General features: G+C 48.6%; 1 protein-coding gene across 10 annotated transcripts in view; it reads left to right on the plus strand.

Annotated features, from left to right (window-relative positions):
- Positions 1 to 597: 597 nt before the first annotated feature.
- Positions 598 to 23,805, plus strand: part of SLC4A11 (solute carrier family 4 member 11) — a 94,848-nt gene continuing 71,640 nt past the window's right edge. For 2 of the 10 annotated variants that reach the window (XM_040063598.1, XM_040063599.2), the window contains exons 1-2: positions 4,903 to 5,291; positions 18,433 to 18,483. In XM_040063598.1, the coding sequence (XP_039919532.1) occupies positions 5,066 to 5,291; positions 18,433 to 18,483 (277 nt within the window). In that variant the 5' untranslated portion in view covers positions 4,903 to 5,065. Of the gene's footprint in view, positions 790 to 1,948; positions 2,203 to 4,902; positions 5,292 to 7,382; positions 7,609 to 18,432; positions 18,484 to 21,922; positions 22,026 to 23,805 lie in introns of those variants that run through there. The other 8 variants (XM_040063602.2, XM_040063600.2, XM_040063603.2 and 5 more) reach the window with 8 other exon arrangements.

Below are 23,805 nucleotides of genomic sequence, written 5' to 3' on the forward strand. Positions count from 1 at the left end.
AGATTTTTTTTTTCCATTGAAGGGAAGAGCCTCAATCCAGGGCCTGTTGTGCTGGAGCAAGGTTTTAACCTGAAGGATACATGTCCTGTAGATATGAATGAGTCATAGGAAGAATTTTTTCAATAAGAAAGAGGGTGCTGAGCCCTGGCACAGGGTGCCCAGAGAAGCTGTGGCTGCCCCTGGATCCCTGGAAATGTCCAAAGTCAGGCTGGACAGGGCTTGGAGCACCCTGGGACCGTGGAAGGTGTCCCTGCACCATGGCAGGGGGGTGGAACTGGATGATCTTTGAGGCCCTTTCCAACGCAGTATATTATATAAAAAAATCCCACAGGCTCCCCGAGGAGGGGTCTGCGGGGATAAATCTGACTTTTCAGCGTCGCTGTCCCCGCCGGGGCCGCGGGCGGGCTTTAGGACCCGGCCGGGTGTGACACCGCCTGTCCCTTCCCCTTCCAGCCGCGCTCCTCACTCGGGACTTTCTCCAGCATTATTTATTTTTTTTTTTCCCCCCCTTTAAATTATTATCATTATTTTTAAATCCGCGCGCGTGCGGGGGAGGGGGATGAAAACCGAGTAGTTTCTCTCTCTCTCTCTCTAAATTTTTTTTTTAATTATTTATTTTCGGCGGGGGAAAATAAATAAAGAAACCTCCCCCCCCTTCTCCTCCTCCTCCTCCTCCTCCTCCTCCTTCCCCCGTCGGCGGCGGGCGCGGGGCAGGCGAAGGCGATGCTGCGGACGGGGTGAGCGGCTCGGCCATGGCAGCCCGGCGGCTTTTCCACCTCCAGCCCTGCGGTGAGGGACGTGGGCTCTTGGCGGGGGATCTGGGAAAAGCGGGGTGTCCCCTGTGTCACCCCGCTTTGGCACCCCGGCTTGCGCTCGTTGCGCCAGCGCAGGGGCGGCGGCGGCATGCGGTGGGCTCGGGGAGGGGATGTGTGATGATTTTCCCCTCTTGGGATGGGGGCAGGAAAAAGCAAAAAAAAAAAAAAAAAAAGTCTTCGCTTTGCATTGCTGCCGAAGTTTTGGGGTGTTGGGTTTTTGGTTGTTTTTTTTTTTTTTTTCCTGTTGGTATCTGCGAGGAGGTGGCTGTTCCAGCCCCGGGGATGCGGCGGGACAGCAGAACCGGGGGGGAAAAAAGGAAATTTGGGGTCTGGCTGTTCTAGGGGGTCTCTTATACCCAACTTTTACTTGTTTGCACCCAGCACGGGCCGGAGGGCACGGTGTGGAGCTCAGCTCCGCTCTCCTGCTTGCGGATGAGGTTGCTGTTAAGGTAAAAAACCGCAATAAAAAGCAAGGGGAGGAAAAAAAAAAAAAACAAAAAACCATCAAAGTAGAAAAAGTGAAACTTTAATGTGATGAGTTCGGGGCAGCCGTGCGTGCCGGGGAAGACCCCCCAGCGAGGAGTTTATTTGAAATGCGGAGGGGAGGAGGGGTTTAAACGCACTTGGGGACTGGCTTTCCGATTTAGGGTGAACTTTGGAGAGTTGTTTTGCGCGGTGTCTCGCCGCTGCCGGGCGGAGGAAGCGCTTCCTTCACCGGCATGGCCGCGGCGGCAGCGCTGGGTGACACCGGCTGCAGTGACAGCCACCGCGGCTGGTGCGGAGCCGCTCTGTGTCGGACCGCAAGTGACTGTAGGTGGCACAGCAGCTTTGTCACCCGTGCTGTCCCCGGACCTGTCGTGAGGATCGGTTGCTCGGGGAGGATTTGTGCTTTCCCCGCTGCAGTTTAATGGGAAAGTTTTCATTCGGAGCTGATGTGCTGCCTCGGAGCCTTTGCTCCGCTGCTTTTGCCTTGTCCGTGTTGTCTTTCTGGAGACCTGGCGGTGCCGCGGGCTGTACTGCAGCAGTAGAAAACCGTGGAATGGTTTGGGTTAGAAAGAACTTAAACACCGTCCCGTTCCACCCCTGCCGTGGGCAGGGACACCTTCCACTGTCCCAGGCTGCTCCAAGCCCTGTCCAGCCTGGCCTTGGACACTTCCAGGGACCCAGGGGCAGCCGCAGCTTCTCTGCGCGGATTTGCACGTGGAGAACCCACGGGGAGTTTTCCCCTTTCCCCGAGCTGTTTCAGTGTCTGCAGGATTTGTCTCTAGGTGTGAGCCTAGCCTCGTCCCTCCTCCGCCAAATTCCTGCCCCTCCAGTGCTGGAGCACGGGATCAACAGCTCGAGACCCAGGACTGAGAAAATCCAGCATCCCCTCACCTCTTGTTGGGTTTGTGGCTGCTTTTTTGGTTTTTTTTTTTGGCGGGCGGGAGGCTGGAACAGCGAGGTGACACTTTGAGTCCTGTCTGCACAGCAACCTCAGTCATTGCTGCCTCCCCTGCGAGCCGTGCGTCGCCGCTTCCCGGCTGTAATCGGGATTTGTTGGCTAATCCATCTCAGCCAGAGCCCTCCAGTTTTGAAATATCTGTGGCTTTTGTACAGTTGGTGCTCCGTAAGAATGATGGACCGCAGAGGAAGTTCCCCTCCGGCTCTCCTGTTGTTCCTTGGCAATTTGAATGCTTCAGCTTGTTTAAATAAATGCAGATAAAAAAGAAGGGTTGGGGGTTTTAACTGGAGCCCTTGCTTGACCCACCCGGTGGCATAAGATATCTGTGTGTAAGCTCGGAGCGGCTTGACTTCGAGTAAAGCTGTAGTAAATCATTTGAGGCTGTAAACATTTATTAAAACAAGCTTTATTTTTGTGTTGAGTCAGTGTGAAAACAAAGATGTCTTGGGTTTCAAAGGGAAAGGATCCGCAAGGGAAGCTTTCTGTGTTGGCTTAAAGGAAAGTGTCAGTGAGAAGTTGGATATTTCAGCAGAAGGGAGCTGAGGTAAGAGTTAGGGTCAGATTTTAGCTGCAGAGTTGGAATTTAATCCGGAGTTATCAGACTTAACCTGGCGCTGTTCAATTTGCCTGTTTGTTGTTTGGTTTGATCTTTCTTGCAGGAGGCAGCTGAGGTGAGAGTTAGGCTCAAGGTCAGGCTTTAGTTGCAAGGTTGGATTTTAGTCCGGAATTACCCGGCTTAGCCTGGTGCTGTTTTATTTGCCTGTAGAAGACTAAAACCTCCAATTCTGTCCTGGCAGAACTTCACTGATGCTCTGCATAGGTCCTTTATGCCTAAGGACAGCTGTTAAATCACACTATCTGGTGAAAGCTGCTTGTTGGTTTGGTTTTTTTTAGTAATTCCAATGCTGTGCTGTGGTTCAGGTGTCTCTGGGAAGCCACAGGAGCCTTTCTGTTGCAGCAGGCTGGGTGACACTGGAGTTACCTCCTCCTAAAGTGAACCCACTCCTGGAGAAGTCCTGGTTCCTGGTGTAGGATTGCCCTGGGAGTAAACAAAGCTCGGGACACTTTAGTAACTCATCATCATCATCATCGTGGAGCCTCTAAATATGCAAATCCTTGCCAAGACATCCAGCACAGGTTAAATCTCAGCTACCCTTGCTATCTAAGCTGAGGGGGGAGTCTGGTGGGAAGGATGCAGTATGGCTAAAAACCGGGAATGCCGAGGCAATTCCTCAAAGTTCATCCTTATCTGAGTGAGAGCAGTGTTGTGTGATTGTGAAGATTCCAGCTCCTTCAGGAGTTTGTGCTGGGACCTGGCGATGCTGAAAAATCTCATTTTATTTTTTTTTTTTTCCCCTCTTTTTGACTGGAAATGCAACTTCCTAACTCTGATCCGGGCTGAGCTCCCCACAAAGGCTCTCTGCAGAGCACGGGGACACGCTGGCCCAGAGCACAGCGCTGCGGGCTCCTGCATCTGTCAGTGCTGGCTGTGATATCAAAGGGCTCTGCTGTCACTCATAACTCCATGGGTTTTTCTACTCCCTCTTTCTAAATTCATCCCTGGCTCTGCCTCCCAATTAAAACCAGCAGGACTGAGGGTTGCTCGGCTGCTGAAGGAAGTTCTGCGAGCTCTGATGATTTGGGTAGGGACCAGAGGCAAGAGAAGCATCAATCCTCAGATCTGCTGAGAAAGTGCAAGAACACGGGGAGAAAAACATGAAAACCAAGGCTTTGGAGGGGGTTACACTTTATGCTGGTGTTGGGTGAGGACTTTTCTTCCCCACACGTCCTTTGGGTTCCCCGGGTTTGAAGGTCCTGATGGAAGTGGCAGGAGAAAGGCTGGTGGGGCTGTGGCAGCTGTGCCACGGTGGGACGGATGCCAGCAGTGCTGACGGGGGCTGTGGTAGGGGAAACTGAGATTTGAAACTGGTGGAGAGAAGATCTCAGCTGGTCCATGCTCAGAACCTTTGTCTGAAGGTGTTCAGCTGGGCGAACAGTGGAGGTGGAGTGAGTTGTTGGTGGGTGTTACTCACTGAGAGGGGCTCAGGAGTGGAAATTAGGTGGACAGAACAACTTGGGAGGAGGATGAGGTGACCTTCCTCCCCTCCTGGTGTTGGGGCAGGTGCTGGCACCCTGCAGTGACCACCCCAGGGGACAAGCCACCCCAGGGAACGCGGTGTGAGGCACCAGGTTTATTCTCCTTTTCCTCTCGCCCGCTGCCATCTCCTTTTCCAGGAGTTAAACGCCTCTTCCCCCTGCTCCGAGCCTAATTGCGTCCCCAGGGTTTAACACGCGTGTGTTTGTTTTATTCAACGTGTTGGCTGTTCCCACCGGAACAGGCTGATTTTTCTATTTTTTTTTTTTTTTTTAAGGGATTTGGCTTGTGGGTTTTTTTTTTTTTTTTTTTTTTTTTTTTTTTTTTTTTTTTGCTTATTGTGCACAACAAGCTCCAGCACAAGATATTCGTTGAGGGAGGAGGTTGGGGTTGGGGTGGGGGGAGGAACTGTAGTAATGCCAATACTTCTTGAATATTATAAACCTGGCTTATCAGCCCGACGCAGGGCTGGAATTTGTCTCTTCCTGTGCTGCATCTCTGCTTTCTGAGAGGGGCGTTTAAATACAGGCTGGAGACGCTGCCTTGCCAGTGTGCTCTGCTGGGCTCTGACAGCAGCATCGGGGCTGCTCCAGCGCCTTTGGGGTTTCTTTTATCGCTCCGTTTTTTAAAATTTTTTTTGCACTAAATCCTTTTGGAGGGGGGGGTGGGAAATAAAAAAGGAACTTCTCTGAGAGGAGGCTCTGAGACTGCATGTCCCAACAGTACGCGCTGCAGGAGGCGAAGGGAGACGCGGTTTGCTTCGTACCTGGCTCTCCTCTCTTCTCCGTCCTGATGGAGCCGGCGTCCTTCTGCTACCCCCGGCTCACCTTCCTCCGCTCGCCCTACGGCCAGTTCGGGGCCAGCGCCGGCTCTTCCCAGGATTTGGCCCCGTGGCCACAGCGTTTGGTGCCGCAGAGGTGGAGCAGGCCGGTGGACGGTGCGTGGCCAGGGCTTGGAAGGGTTGGGACGGGGCAGAGGAAGAGCCCAGTGGGGTTTGAGGAGGTTTTGGAGATGGTGGTGAAGAGGGAGGCAGCGCAGGTGGGGTTTGGGGGATGGGGTTGGTGTGGTTTGTGGTGATGCTCTGGGACCTCTCCTGGTCCCACAGCTTGGCCGTTGGCATCTCCATCAAGGAGCTGCTCTGGTCCCTGCTACGCCCAGGGAGAGGATAAACAACCTCAGCGTGGAAAAAAATTAAAAATAGAAACTGATCTGAGGCAGCCTTTTGTTTCCCGAGCTTGTTCGCTGGCTGAAATGAATCCGGCACCGCGTGAAACCTGAAATACCTGCTGGAGGCTCAGCGGGCTCGGTTCACCTTTAGGGTTGTGATGCTGCCAGGTGTCCTCTAAACTGTTAGTGAAGGTATCAGATGTGGGGATAGAGGAAGGTTTGAAGTTGTTCTAACGCAGGTTTGTCTCACTATGAGGAATTACCTTAAAAATTCCAGCTTGGTTCAAATCTTGCTTTAATGTAATATGGGGAGCTTGGTGAATCCTGCTTGTTTAGGAGCTGAGCTCTCTAAGTGCTGATCCTAAGGATGGGAGTCTCAACTTCTTATAAAACTTCTTTTGGGGAAGATGTCTGATTTGGTGAGGTGTTGTCCTGATTTCTCTTTAAAGGTGGAGCAAGGAGTGGGACTGGAGACCTCCAGGGGTCCCTTCCACTCTCCAAACACCTTCGGGACCACCCTTTTAGCATCTTATTGCCGGTCTGTGATGTGCCTTACGTGGAAAAGCTCGTCAGGTGGCATGGCAAGGAAAAAAAAAAAAATTAAAAAAAAATGGAGGAGACTGGCTGAGCAGTCTCGGCAGAGAAAACGCGTGGGAGGTGTTTAAAAACACGCATTGCCTGTGGTTCTGTGCAGCGGAAACCAGCCTGTGGCAGGGCCTGGGGGCTTGTGGCTCTCTCTGCTAAAGGGATGCCCCTTCCCCAGCCGGGTGCTGCCTCCCCTTGCCTTGCTCTGGGAAGGGTTTGCTGCCTCCTGGTAAATTTGCTGCCTCCTGGTAAATATCATCGCTGGGAAATGTTTTTAACTGAAGTCGCAGCATCTGTCAGAGTTACTGGAGTAGGGGAGTGACCCAGCCTTGCCAGCTTTTGGATAATTCGCTATTTATTTCTGTTTTGTTCTTTTAGGGTTCTGCCTTTTCTAAAGCTGAGTTGGTGTTGCTTTGGGGAGTTTGGGTTTTGTTTTGGTTTTTTTTTTTTTTTTCTTTTTTGTTTGTTTGTTTGTTTGGCCAGCTTAGCCCATTCCTCTGGGCTTTAAATACCCAGCTGGGGGAGACTTGGCTTCTTCTGCTGAAAATCTCGAGTTGTGAGGAAAGCCAAGCAGCAGTAGAATAGGCTGGAGCAGGAGGAGAGGATGTGGCATCTTCCCTCCAAAGCTTTTTAGGCACCTCCTGGTCCAGCGCTGGGCACATGGGCTGGGATTTAAGTCCCCTCGGATGAGGTGAGATCTTTCAGCTCTGAATTCTGCAACTTGCTGCTGGAGCACAGCCTTGCTGCCCTGTTTCTCATTCCACTGCATGCATGCATTAACCCTCGCACTGCTGAGCTGGATGAAACGCCAGAGCCCGGCAGGCACGGCAGCTGTATCTTTAAGGAATTTGCTCTATCTCCCTCTCAGCAGCAGTTTTTTTTCACCCCCTCCTCCTTTTTTTCCCTTTTTTCCTTTTTTTTTTTTTTTTTTTTTCCCATCCTCTGGCTTTCCCTGTACTTCTCGGTGTAAGGTACAGCATCTTCTCACTTCAGTTGAGCCTGCCTGGCACAGAGGGGTTTTTTTTTTTTTTTTTCTTTTTTAAGGAGGCGCAGGAGCTTTCTCCATCCTGCATCCAGCAAAACTCTCTGGCTCCGGAGCGCTGGGTCGCTTTAACTACTCTATTTTTGCTCTCAAGAGGCGAGCAGCTCCGAGAGGCGGTGGGATCCGGGTGGCTGGAGGAGGAGGCAGCCCAAAGCCTTTTCTGGGGCAGTGGTGGCATGTGCGGAGGTGCTGCCCAGGTGTGGGGCTGGCAGAGCTGCGCTGGAGGTGTCCATCTGGGAGCTAATGGGTCGCGCTCTCACTCCACCCATCCGCCGCTCGCCAATTGGAAGTGAGAGACAAAGATGCTCTGGACGGATTAATATTGGAGCCAGTGAAAAAGCAGGAGCCTGCGCTGCCTCGGCCACCTGAGCGAGTGGCCTTTGGGGACAAGTGCTGGTGGCTCGGGGGGGAGCAGCCCTGAGGGGAGCAGAGGCATCTCTCTCTTGAAGAAGTAGTGCAGGTAAGTTGTGGGCTTAAAACCGCCCCTCCCAGGCTGAAGCGCTGCTGTTGCTGGGTGATGCGTTTGGTCAGGAAATCTGAAAAAGCAGCTCTGCCAGCTCTTGAATTATTTAATTCACTAAAGTAAGGCAGTGCTTGATGTGTTTTCTGTGGGCTTTGCTCTGCTTAGTGATGATATCTATTGCCTGGGCTGGGTGTCTCAGTGTTTAAGGATGGAGAATGCCTTTTGAATTCCATTTAAATTAACCAGAGCGCCGGCTGTCGGGGTTTGAATTTAGTTTCAAGGTATGCATGGGGAGATGAGTGCTGAAGAGCTTCTCTGTTCTGGTTTTTCTCTTAATTAATGGCAAAACATCCTCCCAGCCTGTCAGTGAGCTTTGCACAGAGCTGTTTCACTTGGGGGAAGTGCGGTGCTGAGTGGAGACAAAATCATGTATATGTGGTGTGTCTGAAATGCTCCCAACCATCATCCCCGGTGCTGTAGCCGTGGAAGCCTTGTAGATGAACCATAAACAACATCCTAATGAATAACATTATCTCACGGCGTGCCAGTCTGCAGTTATTTCATCACTGGACTGGGGCATTTTAATTTTTGGATTGATGATGGACAGGAAAATGGGATCTGGTGCTGCTGCCTCTCCCCCCACCTGTGTTGTTGTTGTTGTCACTGATGTTGTTTTATGGCTCCTAAACACGGGAAACTGCATGGGGTGGTTTGTGTTGTTCTGCTGAGCCTGGTGGGAGTTGCAGACCCTGTTTTGTTTCTGGGGGGGTGGATGAGGCTGCAGAGTGCAGCTCTGTGGCCATTTGGGTATCCTCTGGGCTGTTCTTGCTTTTCGTGGCAGAGGGAGGTTTTCCTCTCTGAGTCTTGATGAGAAGCACAGTGGAAAATGTGTTTGGTGATCAGGTGGCTGGGTTCAGCACTCTGGGTACAGCCCTTGGGTTTGGCCTCGCTTCTGGTTTTCTGTGGGTTAGACCTGCTCCATACAGTGCCTTTTGTGGGGTGGTGGTGGGAAGGGGTGCAGGAACAACTTTGCTGTGAAAGCTTGGCTCAGCCACTGCTGCCTTTTCAGCAGCTGTTTTCATTTCTGGTGGCGATAAGATAGCAGGGTGAGAAAAAAAATAAAAAACTTTCTAGAAATTCACTTTGTTCCAAAACATGACCCTGGTACCCTGGAGGAGGGAGGGATGTTCCAGAGTGGGACTGATGCTGCTGCAGCATCTCTTAACCCCCAAGAAAAGCTGATTCCCACCAGTTTACTCCTCCCTGCTGCTTAATTTTTACAGTGTTTACACACTTAAACCCCTGCAGGGAGCAGCTCCCACCCTCTGAATAGCCCCCAAGTCAGTGAAATGTTGTCAGGCTGTCTCTTAACCATTTTCTGCGTGGTTTACACAGTGCCACTGCAGATAAGTGGCAGGTGGTGGCCTCTAGAAGACCTGCCTGTGCAAAGAAGGCATTTCAGCAGAGAAAAATATCTCAGGCATCTTTTAAAATCTATCTTCTCAACCCTGACCAAGGTTTTGGGGCTGTTGCAGTATATCTTTTTCTTTTTGATTAAGAGTGATGAGGCTTCTGATAGGGCCCTGCAAGGGAAAGAGCTGCCTGAGAAGCTGTCAGTAAGAGTTAATGCTTTCTAAATTATTTAAATGTTTCAGGAAAAGTCTACTGAAGAGCCTCAACTGGCCTGATGTTGGGCCTTTGCCAGCTTGTGGGATCTCTGGAGGTGTTTGCTGTCTCTCCTCTCCGTGTAGTGCTTAAGCAAGAAATCCTTGCAAGTCTTAAATCACTTTTTTGGAGGGTCCAACAAAACAACCTCCCCCCCTTCATCCTGTAAAAAAAAAAAAAAAAGTTAAAAAGGGGGAGAATAGCCAAAATAGTCCAAAATAGCCAAATCCCAAAGTGTTGTTGGTGCCTTGCTGCTGAAATTGTCCTGCTCACCTGCGGAATGCTGGCAAGAAATCCAGTGGATGTGGAATGACTCTGGATGTGCAGGGTGGCTTCCTCTTGCAGCTCACCTCTGGGAGGCAGCCTCGGATATTAATTGTTTGGGTGGGCTAAATTGTGATGAGTCAATCTGGGGAAATGTGCTGCTCCTCCTAAATCCAAACAGCTTTTATTTTTTTTTAAATTTTATATATATTTTTTGGGGGGGGCGGGGGGGGGTTGGTCAGGTCTCTGGGAGCTGTCACTGCTGCACCCAGTGACTCTTTCTTAGCTGGTTTGATTGCAATGGGTGAGCTGGAGGAAGCTGAGGAGGGGAATTGTTCAATGCAGTGAGGGAAAAGGCTTTGAAAACAGCCACGTCTGATCCCCGAGCCTGTGTGTGGGTGTGTGTTTGCCTGGCAGGGAGCAGGCAGGAGGATGCTTCCTGCTTTATCCCTTCAATGTGATGCTTTATTTTCCCAGCCAGCCACTGTGAAAATTAGTTCTGGGGTTTCATTTATCTGGGCATAACTTAAAACCTCCCTGCACCGTTTCCATCCTCAGAAGAATATGCAGCTCCTTCCGTACAATCCATGATTTGAGCCTTGAGTGCCTGCTGAGCCTCAAAGCCAGAGAGTTGTGTTTTCTGCCTGGACCATGACTGGGATGTCATCCCACTCTGATGGAGGACAGAGCCATGGAGCAAAATTTTATATCCAAGTGACTCGCGATAGCCCTAGAAATGTCAGAGGACTGGTTTGTGTTCTCAAAAATCACAGAAACGGGACATTTCCAAGGGGTGGGATGTTTAGTTTGGATAATCCAGACCTCTGAGTCCTTAAAACAGGGATGTGGGGGGATGAAACCCTTCTGGGAAGCAAAGAAGTGGTGAAAATCCTTTGGGGGTTATTCTGGTAGGGGCATAGGGGAATAAGCAACACATCAATGCAATCCTGTGGCAAGAGGAGCGTGTTAAACGCAGAGGGAGTTTTAAAGAATTCTGTAACAGGAACGTTCTCTCCATAAGGTTTGCTAGAGGAGGTGTTTATACATCAGGGGGGCAAAGCCTGAGTCCCTGCAGGTCTGAGTCTGGAGCAATAATTTGCCATCAGATTGGGCTACTTAAAAGCACCTTCCTCCTCAGTGTCGGCTCTGAGCAGCACTTCATCTTCCGAAAGTTTAGTGGGGTGAAGAGCTTCGGAGTAGATTTAAATCTTTCTGGGGCATGGCTATCTCCTAAACTCTTTTCAGGACCTCCTGAGTTGATTTCTTGTAGGTATTTGCATGCAGACGATGTTTTGATCGCCCCATTTAGGTAAAAGCCTGCAGTAAATATCCCTGTTCTGCTGCCCAGCGATGCCAACCCCTGCTGGTGCACCCTTCTGCTGCCTGTGTTAAATCTCCAGGTGTGCTGTGCTTTTTTTTTTTTTTTTTTTTTTTTTTTTCCCCTTCAGGGGCTGTGGTTTTTTTTTCTCCCAGCCTCATGAGGAGGAGGAGGAGGATGAGCCGAGGAAGGTGAGGGGCAGCGGATGCAGGCAGAGAGGAGCTGCCCTCCCTGTGGGTACCAGCTGCACTGTGGGGCGTTTCCCACTCTTTGCTCTTCCCCTGGTGCTGCAGGGAGCTGCATGGGGAAGATGTTTTGACATCTGTGACGGGTGGAACCGGAGGGGAGCAGGATCACAGCTGGTGCCTGTGGAGCTGGGTCTGTCCTTGCAGAGCACTGCCCTGCAGCCCTGGCTCTGAGCTGGAGAAGGGGTGAGCTGGGGAGGGACGGGGCTCTGCTGTGCCTTGGGAAGGGAGGGATTATCCCCCTCAGGCTCTGCTGGCCATGGATGTGTGTCTGCGCTGACAAGGGAGAGCGAGGCTGTAAAGCTGTGCCCAGAAAGAGTCCTTTAGTTGATCTTGACTCAGCTCTTCAAGAAGAAGAACTCCCTGGGACTCCCAGTGTGGATATGCCCCACTTAATGACTTACAAAATGTCTTTTTGCCCCTCTCGAATTTTGTCTGTGGTGTTTTCCTTTGCCTTTATCAATGCTTTTTGGGGTAAGGTCTGTGTTTGGCTTAGCCACAGGCAGTATCAGACGCCATTTACCAGGCACTTTTCTGCCCAAGTATTAGCAAGTATCCCTTACTCATCTTACACTTCCATGAATTACAGTGATCAGTTTGGAAACCCTGACTTCTGTGATTATTTTTTCTCTTTTTTTTTTTTTGGGTCACACCTCTCTAGGCATGGAGAAAAACAAGTCAGATCTCCAGCTCTCTCCTGTCTGTCAGTTTTGATTGCCCAGAGCAGCAGCACAGGGCCATATTCCAATGTCTGTGCCAGCAGGAGCTTTGCTTTCACCAGGCTTTCCCAGCTGAGTTAGGTGGAGCTGTGGGAAGGAATTGGCTGCTGAAGGTGTAGATAGAAATGAGAAGTGGCAACTCGAGGCGGAATAGCTTTTTGCTTGCTGCTGTCCATTAATTCTTGCTGACTGGTGTGGTTTTAAATGATTTGCAGGGAATGTCTCCACCAGGAGCCTGTGCTGCTTGGTCCTTCTTGAAAACTCCCAGAATCTCTTGTCTAAGAGCACAGGAGATTCTCTGTTGGAGAAAAACTGTAATATTGACATATTTGGAGCTGATCATCTCGTCTGTGATCAGATTTGCTGCCTGTCAAGCTCCTGTCCTGTTCTGCTGTGATGCAGTCGTGTTATCAGGGGCATTTGGGGCTCCCTCGTCCTCCTCCAGTTGAGCTCTTGCTGCACACTGAGATTTTTAAACTCCATTTCAGTCAGTGCTCCACATAATTAAAAAATTCCTCCTCTCCTACAGGTTTCCCCTGCGGTATTATTTCCTGTGTGTGTGATTTTTCTCTTAAGTCTGGGTTTCTGCTGACTTTGGGTGGAGAAGGGGAGCAGTACTGTTTGGTAATTGGGTATTTAAAGCACATAAATTGTGACTCTCCCCTTGCTCCAAATTGCAGGAACCTGAATGCAGCTTCCATATCTCTTGTGCAGGAATCCCTTGTCCTGGGATGTGAATTCGTGTTGGGGTGGAGAGAGCAAAGAATAAGAATGTAATAAGAGTTTAATATTGAACACCAGGACTGGGGAGCTTTGGATGGGGGAAGCTGCATCATCTTCCATCAGGTTGAAGCCTTGGATGAGACCATAAATTTGTCCAAGCTGGAATTGTCCCTGGATCAGTTTGAGGGGGTGCAACTTAACTGTAACATTCCTCATTTTGCATTCAGTGAACTCCCGGAGTCAGCTGGAAGTGGCCAAAACCTTGCTGCAAAGCTAAAGTCCTGCATGTCTTCTGGGAAGTGGATTTCTTTCAGTTATCCATCCCACTTCTGCCCAGTTATCTGACTGGGCAGTTCAGTATGATGCAATAGTTGCTAATTCTTCCTGAGAGGAAATGGGCAAAGTCTAAAGGCTTTTCCAGCACATACAAGTGATTTTTATAGTAACTTCTCTCTCGCAGTCTGACTGCTTTGCCTTGTCAGCTTTGGGGCAGGACATTGCATGTGCTGATGAGTCTGAGAAATGTCCTCCGAGCCCCAGCACAAACTGGTGGACATCGAGGTTGTTGAAGAAGCTGTGGCTGCCCCATCCCTCGAAGTGTCCAAGGCCAGGTTGGATGGGATTGGAGGAACCTGGTCTGGTGGAAGGTGTTGGAATATGGGGTTGGAACTAGATGGTCTAAGGATCTAGAAGGTCTTTAAGGACCTTTCTGGCCCAAACCATTCTGTGAAATTGGGATATTGGAGCACACCCTGAGTACAAGATAATGAAGATACATGATGTTTTCTGATCAGAACTTCTGGGGTAACTAAATTTCCCAGATGTGCAAGCTGCCCACGTTCAGAGACAGCCCAAGAGCTGCCAATATTAAAGGGCCTGTAAATAAAAAAGTTCTGCCCCAGTACCTCTTTCAAACTGCTGTTGTCTCAAAATAAACTCCAACTAACTATAAAGCCACTAGAATTGTTAGAGGTTTATCACAGAGAAATCATAAAAGCCAAAGGCTGTGGCAGTACTTGCAGAAAGCATTTGCAGAGCTGTATTTCACTTCAATATAAGGCTTGTGCTGCAGAGGGCTGTTTACTTGGAAGATGCCAGCACCAGAACATTGTAATTGAGTTACCCAAGTATCCCGAGAATGTGTTTTTATTCATAATCCTCCAGTATTGCAAGGCTCAAGAGAACTTATTGCTAACATTAAAACAAGAGAGTCAAAAATGGGTTATTAGATCGGAGACGCGGTGCCCACAGGAATTTAATAATGGAGGATGGCATGGCAGGGGTTTGTTGTTAAATGTAAATGTAAAAATGATAAAAATGTGAGGAATCAGGAAAGATACCGACTTCTTGTCTGGTGCTTCCCATGGCAGATCAGCTGTTCCATCCCAGTCCTGAAACCAAACCCCTTAAACAGCATCAGCAACCGTGACTTTGCTACCAGTTAAAAAATAAATGTCATAGCTAGGTCTGGTGGAAGACACCCTGCCCATGGCAGAGTGTTGGACTGGATGGTCTTTAGCTTCCAGCTCAAACCATTCTGTGATTCCCTGATATTCCCCTGCCTTGGTGGCCCTTGGGGTCACTGCTGTTGCCTCAGCTCAAAGGGTAGTGGCTTAGCCATGAAATCTTCAGCTGTATCCTTGAGTCAAGAAAAAGCAGCTTTGTTTTCTCTTTCGCAGCACTTCAGCTCTTCACCTCTGAATTCAGAGCTCAGAAAGCTCAGAAATTTTCCTTTTGAGAAAGGAAAGAAGTGATAACACCATGTGCCTCTCCAATTTACTCTCACCTAACAGTCATCCCTGCAGGGAATAAGGTTGGGGTAGCAGTAGGAAGTTATTTTCTGGAGTAAATTAATGATTAGAAAAGAAGAACACGGCTTCAATTGTAAAAAGAGGGCTGCACCATGTGCTTTTGGGCAGACAGAGGAAGGTGGCACCTTGTTCTGCCTTTGGCTAGGGAGAGCAATTGGAGAGTTTGGTTCTCCTTGGAGGTGATGGGTGAGAAAGAGTCTGAAGAGGGGCAGGACCTCTCTCAGAGATGCCAGAGGCACAGGAGTGAGTTGTTGTGCTGTGCATCTTTGCTTCTCGGGGTAATGCTTTCCATCTTTATCTCTAGAAGCCTTTGTCTTGTTGAAATTTCTTTGCTTAGATTTTTTTTTTTCTTTAATTGTTGGAGCCTTTGAAAGAAAACCTGGGTGAAAGAATGGGATTGTTGCATGTGAGGGTGTGGAGAGAGGAAACCCCTGAGCCTCTGCACTTCGCGGGCTGGAGGAAGATTTATCCTTCATGGAAACACTAATGCAACTTCAGGCAAGCGCTGGAGCATTATCATGTTGATACCTAATGAATTTGGAGACTTGTACTCCTGCCCAGGCTTCCCTAAGCCCAGCAATTGCATCGATCACCATGGTGTTTCATAACTGGCCCTTGGTTGAACTCTTTTTAATTTCAGGAGTGGAGGTGAGGTGGGGAGAGGAAATGTGAGGTTGGTGTGTGCGTCAGGCTGCTGGAGCAGAGTGGGCTCAGCCTTGCCGTCAGCTCTGCACAACCCGAACCCATCGCTGCAAAACCTGGCCAAGGAGCCGAGACCTTGGATGTGAAATGCCGTAAGCGCCGGGAGAGGGGAGCAGGTGGAGCCTGCTGATGTGTTTGTCTTGCTGGCTGCTCCTGAGCCTGCACTTCAGCACCAGCCAGCTGGGCTTGTCCTTAGGTAGCATCCCTCAGCGTAAGGAATGCTTGCTCCTGATTGGGGAAGATGGGGAGAAAGGGACTGGGGCGTAAAGAGGAAAGAGATTAATTGGGCTCCCCCTGAGATCTGTCTGGTTTGTTCTGCTCAGTTCAAAACTTGGGGTTGTTCAACGTGGAGGTGTCCTCTGTTAGAGGACACGTTCATTTCAGGATGTTTCCTCCTAATTTATCCGAAGCTGGGACAGAAGGTCCTAGGCTGAACTTACTGTGACATTGTAGTGCTTAAAGGGGGCCTTTAAGAAAAGTGGGGACAGACTTTTTAGAAAAGTTTGTTGGGGTAAGACAAAGGGTGATAGTTTTGAACAAAAAGAGGCTTAGATAAGACAGAAAGAATAATTTTTTTGCAATGATGGTGGTGAAATACTGGTCTGGGTTGCCCAGAGATTTGGTGGACACCCCATCCCAGGAAATGTTCAAGATCAGGCTGGATGGCATGCTGAGCAGCCTGATCTAGTTACACATATCCCTTCCCATGGCAGGGAACATGGAGTAGACCTTCAGAAATCCCTTCTGACCTGAATTATTGTGTGAAAAAGTCATGTTGTATGAAAAAGTCAGGTGAATGCTGAATTCTGTAGTGCATCAGAGGTGCAGATGCTGTAGCCCCCAATTTACCCTTCCCACCTCCACTTGTGTTAATCCCTGACCTTTCAGCTGCTCCCATGGCTCCCTGCCTGTGTCTGGGCTTGTGTAAACACCCATCACCTTTTACCTCCTGGGCACGCCACACACAGGTTCCTGATGTTAATGTGCCCCTTCCGTGGGGGATATAACAGCTTTTCCAAAGGCGCCAATGAGGCTGTTTGGAAGTCTGAAGTGGGTTGGTGCTGTGCGACAGCATTATGTTGGGAGAACACAAATTACCAGGACTGGGTTTTTGCCAGGACGTAGTAGGGTGAACGCCTGACTTTTTTTCTCCTTTTTTTCCCCCCCGAAACGTGCCATTGCATCTTTAATTACAAGGTTAAGACCTCTGTTTCATGACTCATCTGAAAAAACCAGCACCTCCACCATAATTACCCGAGCATGTTGCCGCGGGGACTGTGGCTCATTAGTGACTCAGAGGAGCCAGTGGCACCTAATGAAATGGCACTGCCTGCTGTAACACCCCAGCCTTGCCCTTTTAATGCCTGGTCCAAGCAGGGACCAAACCAGTCTCCCGTAAAGGTGTGATGCCAACCCAGGCGATGCTGCAGTTGGAAGGAATTTCTGAGGAAGAAACCAACCAATTCCCCATCGCTGGACAGCATCAACCCGCAGAAATAGCTGTGTTCAGTTGAAGGAAGGGCAGAGTGTCTCATTTTGCCCACTGAAGGGTGAGCATGTTGCTTCAGGCTCCTTCAGAAGCCATAACAGGAATGAGAAATGGATAAACCATCCTGGTGGGAATGTGGGTTCCTTGGGTAATCCACCCGCCGAGGCGTATTTTGTTTGTTTCCCGAAATACGTAAATGCAATCATTGCACAATAAGAGCCTCTTTAAAAACTTTCCTTTGATCATTAACATGCTAATCAGTCTGGATGGATCTTCTCCTTCCCTTCCAGGTGGAGGGAAACAATTGACTCGTGTAATGGGTGCCCCTTGGCCACAGTTCGGTGCCGTTTGTTCCTCCAGCCCATTGTTCTGGGATGAACTTTGGAACATTGTGTTTCTCCCTTGGACCAGACACTCGAATTGCCCTCTGGTTTATGTGCTGGCTTTTTTTTTTTTTTTTTTTTTTTTCATGGCCATCAGGGTGTCCCTTCAGGAACCTGCTGACACTGGTAGGTCTGAGTGGTGACAAGTGACAGGGCTGGGAGGTGCTGCCGTCAGTGCCGTGACTTTGCATCCGTCATGTGCACAAAGGCTCCCGGGGGACCAGCGGGAATTGTGAGGCCTGAAAACGTGGCACACTGTACAAGGGAATAAAGAGCCTGCAACCTGGGAGCCAAAAGTTATGGGGCAGAGAAAGGGTCTTTGGGAAACAGTGTCATACCTCAAAGGAAAAGCAGGAAGCCTAATCTGTAGAACAATAAGGCAGGCGAAACCTCTTTCCTTGTTGGCCCAAATTCATCTCAGGCTTGCGTAGGTAATGTTTGATTAGCCTAATGAAGTGGGGAAAGACAGAGCAAACCTATTCCTCTTTCTGATTGCATTTTGGCTGGGAAGAAGCGTGTGAGGAGACAGCATCGAGCCACAGGTTTCCAAAGGGCTGCTTGGGTGACTCTTGCTCAGGGCTTGAAATCAAGGGCTCTGTTATTCACTGTAAAATGGGCTGTGCACCTGTCCAGGGGAGCTGCTGCCTGTGCCCACGCAGGCTGAGCTGTCACTTTTTGTCAGTGTCCAGAAGAGCCAGGCTGAGTTTGGGCACCAGGCTTTGATCACACCAGAGAGCAGGTGCTCCTGTGCTCTGTTGTCACGCCAAGAAACATTCCACAGCCGCTTTGCCAGCAGCGAATTGCAGAACTGACTCAGTACCAAAACCCCTGTTCCCTAATGAGTGATGGGGGTACATCCCTGCTGCTGCTGTGTTTGTGGATTCGCTCTTGCTCGGCGTCATTTCCCATTTGTGGCTTCCTCACCAGACCCTGCTGGTGCAGATGGTGTTGGCTGCAGGACCCCAGCTCAGGAAGTGGGCCAAGGAAGGCTGGAGAGTTCTGGGGCTTATCTTCAAGTGCCAAGCACTGTTTGGGGGATATCCTAATGATTAGGAGCAGCAGGATGGGAAGTGAATTCCCATTTTCATCCAAATTGAGTTGTTTTTTTTCTAAATCTAACTGGTTATTTTTATCTGAGCACAAGGTACAACCTGAGCTTCGTTATGCCTTGTATTTTTATAAAAACCTTTCGGTTTTTATTATTGCTAACATACTTGGTCAGGTTTGGTAAATTCCTGAGATGGGCAGACTCATCCTTGATCTTTAGCCTTGCTCTTTTGTGGTCCCAGCCCAGGATATCTGAGACTTTTTTCCAAGTACTGCATGTGGCTGTAAAGGAAAATTATGGTAAATATTATAATACCAATAAGCAAGAAGTTACATTTACCACATTCAGGAAAATTTGATGCCTGCGGTATTTTGGGACTGGCTTTGTGCTGTAAAGTGAAGACATTCAGCGTCTTGACGATTCTCACGTTTCGTTTTTTTTCTGTCTTCTCCAGAGTCTCCACCAGCAGCGATGTCAAGAAATGGATACTTCTTTGAAGAGAGTGGCAAGTATTATTTGACTTTTTTGCACATCCACCGTATTGGAGGGAGAGCTGGACTGCAGGGGTAGCTGCAAACCTGGCGCGGGTGATACAGGATCCATTTAGCTGAAGGGTGATGTGAAAACAGTCTGGTGTGGTGGTTGTGTAATCTCGCACTGGGAGCAGGCTCCGTGTTTTTAAACCCTGTAGATGTTTGAGATAGGCAGTAAATAATCAACTCCACATTGTCATCAGTGACTGTTCTGGGTGGCTCCTTGTTTTTCAAGTTCTTTCGTGATGTTTTCCTGTCGTACAGCCTGGCAGGTGTATTTACTTGTCTTTTTCTGGAGTGGGGATCATGCGTGGGTGTTGGATCTCTTTGGAGACATCCTGCCAAAGAGCATCAGGCAAATGTTGGATGGCTCTGGCAGACACATCTTTTACTGCAAAGGGTTTTTTTTATTATTTTTTATTCTTTGAAGCAAGATTAAATGGTGATATTTGAAAACTTGGATCATCCGCCTCAACTTGGGTCATCTGCCTCAAAGATGACTGAGATCTTGGAGATACTGTACTGATAAAGGAACAGTTGAAGTGCAGTGAGGTCCCATCTTCTCTGCTGATTTTGGAGGAATAGAATGATGGAATAATTTTGGTTGGAAAAGACCTTAGAGATAATCTTGTTCCAACTCCCTGCCCCATGTTTTCCCCCAAAGCAGCATGTGTGTAGGGTATTAGGGAGAGACCTTCTGGAGAGTTCCAGCCTCTTCAGGAAGTAGTCCCTGAGGGCTTGGGGCTTCCTGCCCTTGGAAGTGTTGGAAATATTCAGGACATCCAAATGGTGAGAGGAAAAGACAAAAATTCTCTGGTTATTTAGTCCCTTAGCTGCTTGTAGCTGTCACAGGGCTCATCTTTCTTGTTCCAAGGGACCAAGACTTGGGCTGACATCTGGAAGGGGAAGCTGAATGTCTGCCAGATGTCAGCTGATGCAGCACCGCTGGTGACAGCACTTCCTTTGGTCCTGGCTCTCCCCTTCTTGTACAAAGAACAAATTTTGGGGAGTCAAAGGATGAAAATGGAAGCCAGTCCTCTCATCTCTAGGGAGAGGTGTTCTCTGGTGGCTGAGTCAAATTGCAGAAGGGCAGAAAAAAAAGCCTGACCTCAGAGAGATTTTCTGAGGGCATGTGAGGTGTGAAGTCTGAGTAGCCCTGCTCCTTCCCTCCTTCCCAGCTCGCTTGTGGCTCTTGGGATGTGGCTGGTGCTTTCCTGAGGATTGGGAATGCGAGAGGGTGATCCAGGCTGGGACCTGAGGAGCTGACTGAGCCCCCAGCTCCTGGCTGAGGGCAGTTTAAGGGCTTGGGGAGAAATGCTGCTGGTTTTGGAGGCAGTTCAGGCCCCTACTTCTTCCCAAACCCTTCTGCCACAGGGAACACAAGCCCAGCTGTCTGTCCTAGCATTTTATGTAGCTCTGCATGTCCCTTTCCAGGACTCAGTCTTCCTTTCCTCAAACTATACCCACAAACAACAACAAAAAAAACAAACCCAAAAGCAGATCTCTGAATGGTTTTTTTGTAGTTGTGGCATCCTCTGTGCGAATCTCTGAGAGAGGCTTCTTCTTTTGTCGACTTGGTGCCGTGGCAATGGGCATTTCTGCCCTATATTTGTGTGATTACTCATCTTCCTCCTTTGTCTTAAGGAGACAGCACCTTGGAGCTGCCTCTGAGGGCTTCGAGAAGCTTTGTGGTGCTTTCCTGTCGTGATTCTGTGTGGTTTGGGGAAGGAGGAGACGTTGCTCGCGAGTTCCCCCTTGGCCCTGAGCGTCGTGTTGTTTGTGACTGGAAATACAGCGGATTTCTTGGTTATTTCGCTCTCAAAGCTGCTGTCACTCTTACTCCTCATTACAAACTGACCTTTGGGAAGAGTTCAGCTGCTGTGGAGTGATGAGTCACTTTCTGCTGGTTGATTGAGCCGAGGCCTTGGAGCATAGGGAGGGTGGCGGTGTGAGTGCTCCCGCCCCGCTGCGCCGCTTTGGTGATCTCTCTGCAGGAGCTTCATGCTCGCGGATTCTCAGAGCCTTCACCCCAAAACGTCATCGGGGCTGGAGGAAATGACAGATGAAGGTGTTACCTTTTCACAGGGTTTCAAAACAGTTTTGTTGTGTTGAAATGGAGCTACGAAATCACCGAGCTGCCTTGTGGCACCACCTGTGGGGATCTGCCAGGCAAGAGATGCTCTTGCCCCACCTCTAAAACAATAAAAAAAAAAAAAATCCCCAATCCCCTGATGCTGTGTTGGGAGAGGGCAGAGAAAAAAAGAAACCTCTTTAATTCTGTTTTTTGGACACTTTTCTCCCTTTTCTCAGCAGAGCAACATCTTTTGATACTCTTGCTCTGTGGAGAGTGGAGCTTTTTTTCCCTTATCTCCTCCTGAGATCTTACGTATACATATGGTTTTCTGTATTCTTAGTAATTAGGATGTTTTTGTTTCTGAGCATATCTGAGGCTCTGTTTGGAGCCTGGGTCTGTCTTTTGCCAGCTAACTTTTCTTTACCCTTCTTGTGTTCTCAGCGAGGTTAAAATTTAAAAGTTGAAACCTCATTTTCAGTTGAAAGGACTGTAGCGAGGGTGATCTTGGCTGCAGCGCCAAAGCAGAGCTTTGGAAGAGCCTCCTGGATGTTTACATCCATAAAAACTTCAAGTGTTTAGTAATTTGTAGCTCTGTGAATTGCTGAGGGGCTGGGGAAAGCCCTGGAAGGATTTTCTAGTGAATTAATGTGTGACTATTTGGGAAGTTCAGAGGTTGTTACGGTCCCAGCCATCTCCCATCCTAACTAGCTAAAAATCTGTAAAGTTTATCAAGGAGACCACATCTTCAGCTTTGAGTTCAAGTTTTCCCTTATTTCTGGAAGAAGTTGAAAGCCACTTTTGTGGCTTTTAGTGACTTGCATGAGGTAAATACTTAGGATTTAGCTGGGGAAAAAAAAAAAAAAAAAATCTGGTGAGTAGTTTGTTCTGTACATGCAATATTAAGAGGGCAAAAAAAGGAAATAAATTTGTGCCTGCCCAGTCGGACATTTCTCATGGAGGGTGGTCACAGCAGATTTGATGGCATCTGATGGCCACGGTCTGTTTTCAACCCATGTGTACTGTCAGTTTTAATAGTTGTCCCCTGCCGCCTTGCTGATGAAAATCCATGTTTTTACTCATTTTTTTTTTTTGAGTTTCTAGAACAAGCCACTTGCACAAACAAACCTGGCAGGGCCTGGTGGTAATTGGTGTCCCCCTCCCTGCATGTTAAAGTCACTTAAATCTCCTGTAGGGTTGTTTTGACAAATGAGTTTTCTTTCTGGTGAATTTAAGTGAGTAATGAGATGATTGTGTAGCCCCAATCCAAACCTGGGGATAATTTGAGTCCTGATGAAATGCAGCTCAGCAATCAGGGCTCAGAATTAACTCATCAAGCCTCTCATTGTCTCCTGTGAGCATCCTGCACCCTCCTCGTGGAGGTAGATGAGCTCTAAAGGCCCTGGAATTACCTGAAAGCGATGAAATTCTGCCTAAATTGTGGTGAGGTTTTTAACTGAGCCAAGAACTTTCCCTGATAGGACAAAAACCTAGGAGTTCTCTGGTTCCTCTTGCAAAATCCAAGGGAAGGAATCCCAGTGCGGGGCTGGGGATATCTGAATTGTTGCATTGTTTTAAAGCTGGCTCAACAGATCCTGCAGTGTAAATTTATTTTTTTTTCTGGTCTTCCAGAGCAAATCCCTCACTGCTTCGTCTCCTCTGACTTATTAATTGGTTTTGCTGGCACAATAAATCACAGTTGTGTTGAAGGGCCCCAAGGCCCCAGTCTGGCTTGGGATGTTTGGATATATTTTATCTGCTTGTTTTTGTTTTTCAGTTTGCAGTTCAGCTTGGTATGTGTGCTGGGGTGTTTTTTTTTTTGTTGTTTTTTTTTTTTTTAAATATTTGACTTTATCTGTCTTGGAATTGTTTGCTTAAGTAGGAGATTATTTTAAGTGTTTTTGTGAAACAGATCCTTTCACAGTGGGTTTTTCCCCATGAGATGCCCAGTTTGCCAGCAGGAGATGAACTGCTGCTACCTGTGGGAGAACATGAGGGGGTGGCTCACAGGTCTCTTGTACATCTTTATTTCTGGAATTATCAGGAGGCCTGTAGTAAAATAATAAAAGGAGCAGGAACACCCCTGATTTCTGAGGCTTCTCCTGCAAAACTGAAACTCCACGTGTTCTGTAAAAACAAAACTAAAATCCCCAACAACACTCCACTGAATTACTTGGATTATTCACAACATTTCCTAGAAATCTGGCTGCAAAATACAATACTGGAATTAATTCAAAAGTGCCTGGGTGTTGTTTGTTTTGTTTTTTTGTTTTGTTTTGTTTTGGAGGGTTGGGTGGGTTTTTTTTGTTTTTTGGTTTTTTTTTTTTTTTTCAGCAGATCAGCTCTTGGAGTTCTGTTATGAATTTTCACTGAAGTGGCAGGGCCAGCTTGACGTTTTAATCTGGCTCTTCCTGACAAAAGGCTGAAGTGGGGTTGGGAAGATGCAGCTGAGGTTGTGGTCAGCCAGTGGTGCAGGGATCTGGGAGAGCTCTGCTCTTGGTGACTCACCTGCTCCGCGCTTTCTTTCTTCCTCTGGTTTGGAATTTTTTTTTTTTCCTTCCTTTCCCAAGAGGAGGTTGTGGTTTAATCTCTGCTCTTGAGCTTAGGTAATGGATTGACATCATCGTAGCAGGTGGTCGTTGCTCCAGAAAATCTGTATCTGATGGGCTCCCAGGGAGTGCTGGAGAGCCAAGAAGCATCACCCAACACTTCCCTGGCACTTAAGGTACCTGTGGAAGGTCTGGCATTGAGGGACGCTTCTCTAAATCCAGTTTACATGATCTGAAGATCTGCCTGTGCCAACCCAAATTATTTGGCTTAAACCTAGAGTGATTTATTTGAGTTGGGACCCTAAAGACCAGCTCTTCCACCCCTGCCATGGGCAGGGACACCTTCCACTTGACCACGGTGCTCCAAGCTCTGTCCAACCTGGCTTTGGACACTTCCAGGGATGAGGCAACCACAACTTCTCTGTAAATCTTAAAAAAGGAGTTTTTTCCAACCAAGGTATTCATGGGCCTGGGTCCTCCTGGACAATTAATTTGCAGCAGCAAACCCTCAGCAGTCCAGCCATGAGGTCTGGGGACACCCCCAGCTGTCTCCAGGGCTGGCGCAGTGTCCCTGTGGCTGCCAGGGGTGAATCTTCTGTGAGCCTTGCCAGGGACTCTCTCAGCTGTGAGCCAAAGGAAAAGCTTAAAATCCTAGCAAGAATCCAGCTCTATTT

This window comes from Hirundo rustica, chromosome 5 (genome assembly GCF_015227805.2).
Source record: "Hirundo rustica isolate bHirRus1 chromosome 5, bHirRus1.pri.v3, whole genome shotgun sequence".
Taxonomy (NCBI): domain Eukaryota; kingdom Metazoa; phylum Chordata; class Aves; order Passeriformes; family Hirundinidae; genus Hirundo; species Hirundo rustica.